This window comes from Ammodytes marinus (genome assembly GCF_949987685.1).
Source record: "Ammodytes marinus genome assembly, chromosome: 10".
NCBI classification, from domain to species: domain Eukaryota; kingdom Metazoa; phylum Chordata; class Actinopteri; order Uranoscopiformes; family Ammodytidae; genus Ammodytes; species Ammodytes marinus.
This window is the reverse complement of record NC_137214.1, coordinates 12,123,919-12,135,950: the sequence shown is the minus strand read 5'-3', so window position 1 is coordinate 12,135,950 and position 12,032 is coordinate 12,123,919. Positions and strand designations below refer to the sequence as shown.

General features: G+C 40.6%; 1 protein-coding gene across 1 annotated transcript in view; it reads left to right on the top strand.

The window, feature by feature from the left end:
* Nucleotides 1-7,754: 7,754 nt before the first annotated feature.
* LOC307256925 (uncharacterized protein) overlaps nucleotides 7,755-12,032 on the top strand; it is a gene marked incomplete at its 3' end in the record, with an annotated part of 4,586 nt that continues 308 nt past the window's right edge. Inside the window, exons 1-4 of the mRNA XM_080036041.1 lie at nucleotides 7,755-7,994; nucleotides 9,742-10,385; nucleotides 10,492-10,606; nucleotides 10,745-10,896. Of these exons, the coding sequence (XP_079892167.1) occupies nucleotides 7,911-7,994; nucleotides 9,742-10,385; nucleotides 10,492-10,606; nucleotides 10,745-10,896 (995 nt within the window). The 5' untranslated portion in view covers nucleotides 7,755-7,910. The remainder of the gene's footprint in view (nucleotides 7,995-9,741; nucleotides 10,386-10,491; nucleotides 10,607-10,744; nucleotides 10,897-12,032) is intronic.

The following is a 12,032-nucleotide window of genomic DNA, read 5'->3' as shown; positions in this document are numbered from 1 at the left end:
CAAAATTCACAAAATTGGACAAGCTGTCACCTCATCAATACCAAGTTCAACATATGTGTTATCCCTATGCACACCTAAAATCAATTAAAATGCATTAACACAATTTTATCTGATCAACCACAAAAACCTGGAGGACAGTATACAACACCTAAACTCCTCCTGTTGCCTTGACATTCTGCCCACAGGCTTCTTTAAAACCGTTTTAAACTGCATGGCCTCACAGGCCCCGAAAACAGCAGACATCAAGCCACTCCTAAAAAAGAACAATCTAGATACATCAATCATAAACAATTTTTGGCCCATATCTAACCTTCCATTTCTAAGCAAAATCATTGAAAAATTGTTTATCAACAGCTAAATAACTACTTAGCAATGAACAACTGCTTTGATGTCTTCCAGTTAGGATTATGACAACACCACAGCAGTGAGACCGCTCTGGTTAAGGTCCTCAATGACATCCACTTAAACACTGACAGTGGCAAAAGTTCTGTTTAGTTTTACTGGATCGCAGTGCTGCTTTCGACACAGTTGACCACAACATATTATTAGATCGACTTGCAAACTGGGTTGGACTTTCTGGAACTGTACTAAACTGGTTCGAATCCTACTTAAAGGATAGATACTACTATGTGTCAATAGGCAATTTCACATCTGAGCAAACAAATATTGAATGCGGGGTTCCCCAAGGTCCCATTCTTGGGCCTCTTCTGTTTAACATCTACATGCTCCCACTAGCTCAGTTTATGAATAAGAACAAATTGTGCAGACGACACACAAATGTACATAACCATATCAACAGGAGACTATAGTCCGATACGCAATGAGTAAGTGCATTGAACAAATCAATGATTCAATGTGCCAACATTTTCTTCAATTAATCAATGACAAAACTGAAGTAATTGTCTTTGGTGCCAAAGATGAACAATTAAAAGTCAGCGCACAGCTTACATCTGTTATGTTAGAAACCACACAGCAAGTCAGAAATATTGGGGTTGTCATGGACTAAGACTTGAATTTCAAGAAACACATCAATTAAGTCAGCCTAGTACCACCTTAAAAACATACCAAGAATTAAAGGGCTTATGTCTCAGCAAGATTTAGAAAAACTTGTCCATGCATTTATCTTTAGTAGACTTGACTACTGTAACAGTGTCCTTGCAGGCCTTCCAAAAAAAAACCCATCAGACAGCTTCAGCTAATTCAGAACGCTGCTGCTCGAGTCCTCACTAGGACCAAAAAAGTGGATCACATTACCCCAGTTCTGAGGTCTTTACACTGGCTTCCAGTCACTCAAAGAATTCATTTAAAAATATTGATGTTGGTTTATAAAGCCCTAAATGACCATTTAGGGCTTTATAAACCAACATCAATATTTTTAAATTAATTAATAGGGCCAAAATACATTACTGATCTGCTGATACGTTATGAACCGTCCAGAGCCCTTGGGTCGTCTTGGACAGGTCTACTAACAGTCCCCAGAGTTAGGACTAAACAAGGAGAAGCAGCTTTTAGTTTTTATGCACCAAATATCTGGAACAAACTCCCAGAAGACTTGAGGTCTGCTGCAACTCTCAGCTCTTTTAAATCAAGTCTGAAGACTTTTATGTTTCCATTTTAACCTGTAATTTTTAATTTAATTTAAATGTTCTATATCTATTCATTCGCTTTTACATGTTTTATTTATATTCATTCACTTTTCTAATGTGTATTATGTATCTTAATCTTGCCCCTGTAAAGCACTTTGAATAGCATTGTGTCTGAATTGTGCTATAGAAATAAACTTGCCTTGCCTAGAGAGCTTCTCATTCATACAAGGACTGTGAACAGGGAAGAATGGATTTAAAGAAAACCTGGCAAAACGTATGAAGTTTGACCCATACACATACACCCTACTTAACTAAACTAAAATTCTGCAAATCTTGGTGTCAGGTTTGAATCATTTTAAAATGAATTATATTGGGGGTGAAATGTTAAAGTTTCATCATCATCTGATCACAAGACAAAACACACACACACACACACACACACACACACACACACACACACACACACAGAGACTTGTCTGCGCTTCCTTAAAATCAATGACCCCGAGTGAATGCAGGCGTCAACCCTGTGATCAGTGGACAACCTGCTTTGCCTCCGCAGTTACAACCTCCCCACAGATTAATACAGTGATAGGATTAGGAATAGACTATTAACCTACAGATACAAACTCCAAAAAAGAGAGGCCCTCAGCCACATGACCAATCCCAATGCGGACGCACTACACATTACATAGCATATTCCTGTGTATCATATACTACCATTGTTGTCTAAAACCTATCTCAGCTCCGATTTTTGTCTGAATTATCTAGTTATTTCCAACAGCTGTGTCGACTGATTCTATAATCTTTTAAAGATTAATGTTTGCAGAACCTAATGATAAGTGGTAAAACCAAATCTGAACATAGTGGAAGGACACACACATCTGAGCATGGTCAGGCCAAAAGGGCTGTTTGAAAGTTAATACCTGGTTCTGAAGTTAAAATTAGATTTACTTTAAATATGTCTGAATTGGGAGCCACAATGCACTTGTTTACTAAATGATGGAGATGTATATGAGAAGGTTGACAAACTCAGCATAAAGTCTGGAAGAAGGGGGAAACAGCGAGCGCGTCTTTGCACCAAAAATAAACATCAAAAACTGAGCTTCCAAGCAACGAAAAATCTCACTAACTGTATAATAGACCCCTTACAGAGACTGGAGAATCTCAAATGGTCCCCCTCCTTTCCTCATACAGTATTTGTTGCGTTGCTAATTTTTTCAGCATAACAGACACACTTTTTATTTTATTTTTTCATATCATTTTTTGGAATCTTCAATGCATTATTTATAGGGCAGAGAGACAGTGATGAAATGGGGCCGAGAACTGACCACGGGTCATATTCGAACCGGGTCTGCTGCGAGGACTGAGCCTCATGGGGGGGACGCTCTAACCACTACACCACGAGCGCCCCCTACAGACACAAATTTGACACTAGGTTTTTCCTCAGATTCTGCCAGTTCTACTAATGTGGTTATGTCATTGTCAAACCAATGGCATGCGTTGGAGAAGCAGGAGTCTGAGTATAAGCTTACAAATAAATTAACTATCTGATCCACAGTACCTCCTCGCCCAGCTGGCCTCTGTACCTACAATACAGAGATGGTAGACGTATTTAAACTGTGAGAGCACCCCCATTTTAAACACTATTTAAAAGTATTATAGATCAGCTTTTTCAGCCGACCATCAAGTGGCTAGTAAGACCAAAAGTTTATCATGATAATAATTTGTAGTTTTTGAGCAGAGAGGGTATTTTCTATACTGTTTGGCCTCTGCTTGACTGCTGTGTTCTCTCTCATCGTAGAGACGTCTACAGTGCTGTCATGCTAATGTTAATGGTATATTGGAACACGCACCAACTTGCAGTCAAACTCAAAGTTTCTGCAGGAATGTTAAAGTCAACATTTGTACTTGATCCATAGAAACCAAAAGGGTAAAAATGACAACTTAGTGTTACAGGAGGTTGTGTGCCAAACTATTTCTAGGCCGGCCCGAGAGTGGTGACTTCCTGAAATCATTGACAGGCGACTAGATGCCCGGAAAATGCAAAATCATCATTTTCTTTATACTTTGTTTTTTGTACAGATTTAACCAGCAATATATCACATATCATCTGTTAATGAGTAAATTTACTTAGTAAGCTTCGCAGTCGCAGCTACACAGACGTGAAGTTCGGACTTCAAATTTTTAGCCTACTTATAACAGTGTTTTTACATGGATGGATGTAATGACGCATAATGCACCCTGTAATTAGGAAATATAACCATATGACCTTATTAGTCATGAGCAGTAGTTTTTCTTCACCTTTCTCTTGCACCTCAACATTTTTAGAATGAGGAAGTAGTGAAAGAGATGGAGAAAGGGAGTCCCGTGGCTTGTCTCTATTTTAGCTTCATTTTCTTAAGAGAAAGGATGGCATCTGGTCATTAGCTGTCATAGAAGCTGCTGGTGTTTGCACTTTTGCTGTTGGCACGATCATGTACTGCGTGACTGATAGTGATGAAACACACACACACATGCACGCAAGCACACGTGCGCGCGCACACACACACACACACACACACACACACACACACACACACACACAAACGCTAGTTTATACTTTCATACTGATCATTCCCTATACTCACATAAATATGTTCTATCTATCTATCTATCTATCTATCTATCTATCTATCTATCTATCTATCTATCTACCTTAGTTTTAAATGTATCATTTACATGTCAACATATTGCATACAAATTATCATACAGTATTGGATTTTATATTCTATACTGTACATGTTATTCTATTAATATAATAGAATACAATTAATGATATATATTTAACTTCTTTATTTTATGTTACCTATAAAAGGTGATCAAGCTCTAGTGTGCACCTCCCTGAAGTCATTCTGATACATGGTATACCACTGTATAAAGGAGTCGAACATGTGATATTGCAGAAGAGAGCTTCTGGTCTATATCCAGTCCATGGCTGCCTGATATGTTTTCATGGCAGGATGTACACTTACATGCTGCAATGCCCTCCTACAGTGATCCAATTGTTCATATCCACATACTGTTTTTTTCCATCAAGATATAAGGATCCAGCGGCAAGGATGCACATGCTGTGGCCGCTGCTGACAGGGTGGGCGGGTTGCACTGTGTTTGCATACACTGCTGCGCTACTGCTTCCATCTCTGGTCTCTCATTGATTCCTCTGGGTCCAAAAGCCCATTCATTCCCCTCTGTTCCTGAAAACACTAACGGCTTTAAATGACTGATTGGTTAAAAATCCCCTGACACAGTCCCCTCGCTCGTCCCTACGTCACCACATTAATGCACTGCGGTCTTCAAGCAGCTTGTTATCTAGCATCATCTCAGATCCATAAGTGTGATAAAACATGATAAAAACCATCAAAACAGACATTGGGATGGATTTTTACCTGCTCCGCCATTGTAGGGGCATACACATTCACCCATCTGTTGCTCTGGCGTGCACTGGCAGTGAGACCATGAGTGAGACGGGTATCGGTTTGTAGCGTTCTCTCTTATGATTGGATAAAAATTTCGGGATCCTCCAATAAGTTTATTTACCAATTACATGCAGAGCAGCTGACTGAGAGATCGGCTTTATGAAATGCGCACATTATGTAAGTGGTGGCTTTGATGCCCCCCAGAGCTTTTCTTCAAGAAGATCTGTCAAGGGTTCTGCGATGGCTGGCTATAGACAAAATGGTGCACAGGCTAGTTTACCTGCATCTTACTATAGAAGCGTCACACAGCCCGCTCAGTTTGAAAAGCCAACTCTTGGCCAAGCAGGTGGCTATGACATGGACAACGTATGTTGTTATGCACAAATACTATCAAGGGCTTGTTGCAACTTGCACTAATGATACTGTCTGTTGGCTTGTCTTTCAGTTTGGATACTAATGGCAGATTCCCTACAGCAATTGTCTTCTAATTGTCTCCAGGTGTGAGTTGATTTTCTGAAGATGTGAAAGGGTGTCAATCTTTAGTCTTTTCAAAGTATTGAGTCCTCTAGTGTGTGGTAGGCATAAGGTGTTACTATAAGCAACTATTAGGGCGCATTGACACTAGGCAAGTTTGCCTGTTCCGTCCTGCAGGAAGATTCTCCCCACTCCCCCACTCCCGATGGTTGTCATCAAATCACACACAGACAACAATGTGCTGATTCTTTGAGTACTCAATTTCACTTTGCGTATTGCTGTTTTTTAGAATGTGTGATTTTCATTTGTATTTTCATCTCTGTTTGACCTATCTAAACGTTCTACTCGAGCTTTTCGAGCCAATGACGGCATACCAGGAAGATGCCACTTTAATACATCTCCTCCAATAAGTAGACAAGCGAGTAGTTCCCCACAAGACCCCCCCCCCCCCCCCCCACACACACACACACACACACACACACACACACACACACACACACACACACACATTCACATAAGTGAGGAAAATATGAGTGGCGTAAGGCACCTTTCTCAAAGTAAAAACAATAATATGACCAGATCCCTGAACATTGACAGCAGTCACAACATGAATAACACAGCTGTCATAATTTGACTCCACACACACACACACACACACACACACACACACACACACACACACACACACACACACACACACACACATTATGCATGCATCTATCGTAATCAGACCAAGATTTTCTTAGTAGGAGCCTAGACTAAGATCTTATCTCCTTGGTTTTTCCCTTTTTAATAGTACCAAGTCTTCTGTATTTTCACAAACATACAATTGCAACAGATGCATAGTCCTCCAATGACTGGGCCATGAGCCTGGGGAGAGGGACAGATACACCAGAAGGCGTTGATATATTTATAGCCACAAACTGAGACAGAAGGGAGGAGGAAAAGAAAGATGTGGGGAGAAGGAGAAGATAATGACAGATTGGGGAATTAAGATAGAGGTTTATTTTTAAAACCATCTGTTGTGTGATGAATGATGAGACACACAAGTTGAAAAGCTGCAATTTATCAACTTTTTGTTTACATTATGATAGGACAATACGTTGGAGTAACTGATTTTACAGTATAAAAGCTTCACTTAAAGCAAGGCCGACAGAAGTATGAAGGTGCTTTTTGGAAGTCGGACTAAAGAGGAAGCAGGAGTGTGATTCAGGAGATAAACCGGCCCCAACACAAAAGTGTGTTGTTCAAGGTGATGTCTTTTCCTCCCCAATAAGTGTATTAGGCCTTCTCTTCCTCATTTAATAATTTTTTTTTTCTTTTTGGAAAATTGGTATCTTGTTTGCCCCCGGGAGTTTGATATCACCCTTATGTCTGTTTAGTAAATATAAGGCTATAGAGTTAGCAGCTGGTTAGCTTAGCACAAAGACTGGACAGGGGAAAACAGCTACAAAAGGGAACACAATTTGCCTACCAGACCCTGTAAAGCTCACCAACATTATATATTTTTTGTTTAATATAAAGAAAGAAATTATGTCTGAAATTTGTAGGAAACTAGATATAACTTATTCATCAATTAGCTTTAGAGGTGCTGGTAGGCGGATGTTGTTACATGAAAAGAGAAACCCAGCTGTTTCCAACTATTTCTATGATTTTATGCTAAGCTAACTGTCTCCTGGTTGTAGCTTCATATCTACTGTGTAGACGTTTAAAGTGGTATCAATATCCAACTCTTGGTGTTTTACCCAAAATGTCAAACAAATATGCCTAATTAAAATTGATTGACCAATGACTGCACTCATTCAAAAACACACTTGCTCCAAACTTGCTACAAATCAACATTGAATGTCTAGAGCGAAAAGGGAACGTCCAACTGTGTGTCTGTGAGCACAAGCGTGTTTAATGGACAGCATGCATGCACCCACGCATGTTTTTAATGCGTGTGTACAGCCGCGGTTACCACAGCAGATGCAGCTGTCTGGCCCGTTCTACTGCACCTATGTCACTGGGACTCTATTTCTGGAGCTAGTGTTGTTTCGAAAGGTCAGATAAAGACACATAGGAATCCTCACAAAGCAGAGGGTGGGGGTGTCGGGTGAACGGGGGTGAAGGCGGATATCCACAAACCAACGCACTGCCCCGTCACGAGCACGGGGCAGTGCTGACAGAGTGGGGGAAAAGGAGAGAGAGTAACGGGGAAGCTATAGAGTATAGTGAGAGGCAGAGAGTGAGACATTAAGCCAGCTTCATGTGAAGACGATTCACCTTTTGCCTGAATGAAAACCTTCTAGCGGAGATAGAACGGGTCAGTCCTGTGTCTAATTTTCTTCTTTTTAAATAAAAAAAGACTGATTTGACCTTTTATCCAGGGGATAAACAGACATTTCTGGACATCATGGATGGAGAATCGCCAAACCAGGAGACACCCGGGTCTACAGAAACGCCCAGTGGGGATGACACCAACAACAACAACAACCAGGTCTGTGTTTTCTACATGTTGAATGAAATAGCAGCGGAAAAGTCCTCACAGGTTTTGAATCCCACTGGGACTGGGACTGGTGCTACGATCTGAACCAGGAATAGGCAGCAGCAAGTGTATTTGTGGTCGTGGCAGGTGAAGCTGTGCTGCACCTGTTCTTGCTTTTGGCTGGAGAGAGTAACACAGACACACATTTTAATCTGAAGTCATTCTCACATGACCTAGTGTGACCATTCTTGAAGCAGGTCATACTACTGAGAATTTATCAGATACATAGTATTCAAACAATGATAACATTACTATCTAAAGTGAAAATGTGAAAAAACACATTTTGTCATAGGATCTAAAAAGATATAGGTCAACATAAATGAAGAATAATAATAATAGGTTGAGGATTTGAGAAACTACAAAGGCCACATATTCCATCTGAAAGTTTCACCCCTAAGCTTTTCTAAAACATGATTTACAAAGAAGTGAGATGCTCAACAAATCCGAGAGTAGAGCTTCGGGTCTCGCATTACATTAAGCTCTTTGGAAGGAGGACCTTGTTATCCCCCAGAGTAAAGTGTGGACGCTAATTTTAGGACAATCTTACGTAATGTTAACTTTCAACAGAAGCCAAGATCGCCACCACATAAATGTAATCTTCAATGTATTTTTAAAACCAATAAAACTAATCTTACTAGCTCTGCAGAATCAGAATAAAAACAGAATGTAACAGGGTAAGCCCAACCCTACTTGCATGCACATTTTTGAGGTGTGAGGTGATTTAGAGTTCCTCTTGTTCTGTTTAGAAAAATTATCCAACACTTATTTGGATGATGCATCATCCCATGAACATATGAACGTTTTAAGAAATACACATGTGTTTTTGTGTCCCATTTGGTCAATAACTTCAACTGAGGCAAAGGGAGAAAAATAATATTGACAATGGGAATTTCTGTAAATGACAAGCCACACACCATAAGTACTAGTAATACCACTATAACTGTATATAGTATGTACTGTATATATTTGCTCAAACCTAAGAGTAGAGAAAGGATTTGAGTGTGTTTATATTTTTGTTCAGTGTACATATGATATGTATATGTTCCGTATTTGAATATACTTTCCTCAACATTATTGTAAGGGTAGTTTAGTTGTTATCATGTTGCCTTATTGTGGACTTTAAGTCCTGTGATACAAACTTTAAATTTAGAGCCTGTTAAAGATGAAACAAGACTAGGTGAATACCTAGTATATGGCTGGACTGCAATTGGGTTTAAGTAGGTTAGTGTAAATTGCTGTTAATATTAGGCTACTGTGTATTAGTGAAGAATATCATTGTATAATGCTGTGTGTCAAAATATGAATAAATAAAAATAAGGTTGGAGAATGTGTCTCAAATTCAGCTATATATTTGTGGCGCAAAAACTTTATATTTCGCTCTGTCTGCTTTGTCTACAAGCTTGTGTGTGAGAGAGAAACCATAAAGAACTGCAGACACACACACACACACACACACACACACACACACACACACACACACACACACACACACACACACATGCCTTCAGCTGTCCCACAGCTAATGACGGCCTAGTAATTACTGTTCTGGCCTATGGCTGAATTTGGTCCCCCATAGGGTCCAGACAAAAAAAAGGCATATTTGCTAGATGATAGATGTTCAAGTATGATTTGTTGAAAAGTGTATAGATGCACAAAGCAGTCTTTATAACGTGTTCATTTTCCGTTGCTTGTGCCCCAGACAGATGAACCACAGCTGAAGGAGAGCACAGACTCCAAGATAGAGCCCCCAGCAGTGGAGACAGCCGAAGGTCAGGGGTTAATGGAGGTGGGGGAGAAGGATTCAGCAGCAGAGCGGGGAGGAGAAGAGCAGGCCAGTGCTGGTGATACAGACGTGGCCCAGAATACCGTGTCAAAGTGTGTCGAAGAGGATGGACACGATAGAGACAAATCCTCCAATGATGTTGATGTGAAAGATCCCAAAGCTACTAGTGAAGGGAAGGATCAAGAGGGGGAGAGGGACGAAGAGAAGCCATGTGGTCAGGCTGGAGAGGCCAATGGAGGTGAGAAAAGTGCAGACGGAGAGGAGACGGAGGACAGAAACCAGAAGAACGAGAAAAGTGAAACTGAGGAAAAGACAAAACAAGCCGAAAAAGATTTGAACAAAAAGGCGGCGAAAGGGACAGAGGAACAAAAACAGGTCAAAGAAGCCGATGGAGAGATGAAAGACAAAGGGAATGGTAAGGAGGCCGACAAACAAGGGAAGCCCAAAAAAAAGAGCTGTCCTCCCTCTTCTTCTGTCCCCCGGCCAAGACCTTCTGCGCGCGCTATGAGAGCTTCCGCCAAAAAGGACATCATGGCCAAGTTCCAACAAGGTGCACCGGAGTAAGTCTTCTTTGTGACGATACCCCAAACACCCCAAAATATGTTTGATCGTAGCAGCAAAATATGGTCTGATGATGAAGTTGTACAATGTCGCGTCATTTTTTAGGACACCGATCCCTCGTAACTTCAAACTTCAGAGGTCGTCGGGGGCTGGGGCCACAGGAGCTTCCATAAAGCAGAAGATGCTTCAGTGGTGCCACAGCAAGACTCGCAACTATGAGGTGAGCTCGACACCGAACAGAATCTTTTTACCGGATGCACCAACATGTCCACAAACTGTTTGTTGTCTAGATTTGGGACCATATAACTTACTAAAAAAATATAAACAAACACATCTTTCATACCTTTGACCTTTTTAGGGCGTCAACATAGAGAACTTCTCGTCGTCCTGGTGTGACGGGCTGGCCTTCTGTGCACTGATCCATCGCTTCTTTCCCGATGCTTTTGACTTCAGCTCCCTGAATCCAAAGGAGAGACGGAAAAACTTCACCTTGGCCTTCCAAACTGCAGAGTATGGAGTCATTTCATTGTCCTATACAGAAAGACCTACAGTATATGTTACACAGCGAGACTGCATAAATACATAAAACATTAACTCAATTAAAATGCAATATGACAATTGAATAATTTAAAGCTTATAAGATGCAGTGTCTATAATCAATTTCTGAGGATTTGTGGAATGACAATATGTCACCAAATATAAACAGCAGACAGAAAACAGTTAGTGACTAGTTGGTTAAAGGAGAAGTAAGTGATGTGGTCCTTTAAGCTAACTTCCTTTTCAGTGACTGCAGTTAGCAGTCCCCTTCCTTGTCCCTACGTCATCACCACATGAACACGCAGCCGTCTTCGTCAGATAGTGCCGCGATGGAGATCAACGAGTCATCGTTCACGGGCACAAAGACCTGCCTCTTTATAACGCTCTGTCTCCTGATTGGATAAAACAAGCGGGATCCTCGAAATTGTAACTGGAAATTACTGCAAGGCTGAATGACTGGGAGACCTGTATTGTGAACGGCACATAGCCTACTGTTTAAGTGATTTCTGTATGAATATAGAGAGATGTAACACATATTAACAAAAAAAATACCTTACTTCTCCTTTAATTAAACTGAGTGTTTAGCATGTTTGCTAACATGTTCACCATTTTAACTTAAAGGTGAAGTAAGCAGTTTATTTATGTTAATAGAAGTGTTAAATCGCTCTTTATTCGTACAGTGATCACTTACATAATGTGCGCGTTTCATAAAGTTTCATAAAGCCAATCTCTCACGCAGCTGCTTTGCATGTAGCAAATAAACATAATTGGAGTACCCCGAAATTGTCATCCAATCAGAAGAGAGAACGATACAAATCGACACTCGTCTCACTCATATATACACTCCATGGTCTCACTGCCGGTGCACGCCAGAGCAACAGATGGGTGAATGTGTATGCACCTACAATGGCGGAGCAGGTAAAAATCCTTCCCAATGTCTGTTTTGGTGGTTTTTATCATGTTTTATCACACTTATGGATCTGAGATGATGCTAGATAACTTGCTGCTTGAAGACCGCAGAGCATTAATGTGGTGACGTAGGGACGAGCGAGGGGACTGCTAACTGCAGTAACTGACAGGAAGTTAGCAAAAAGAACCATTCCGCTTAC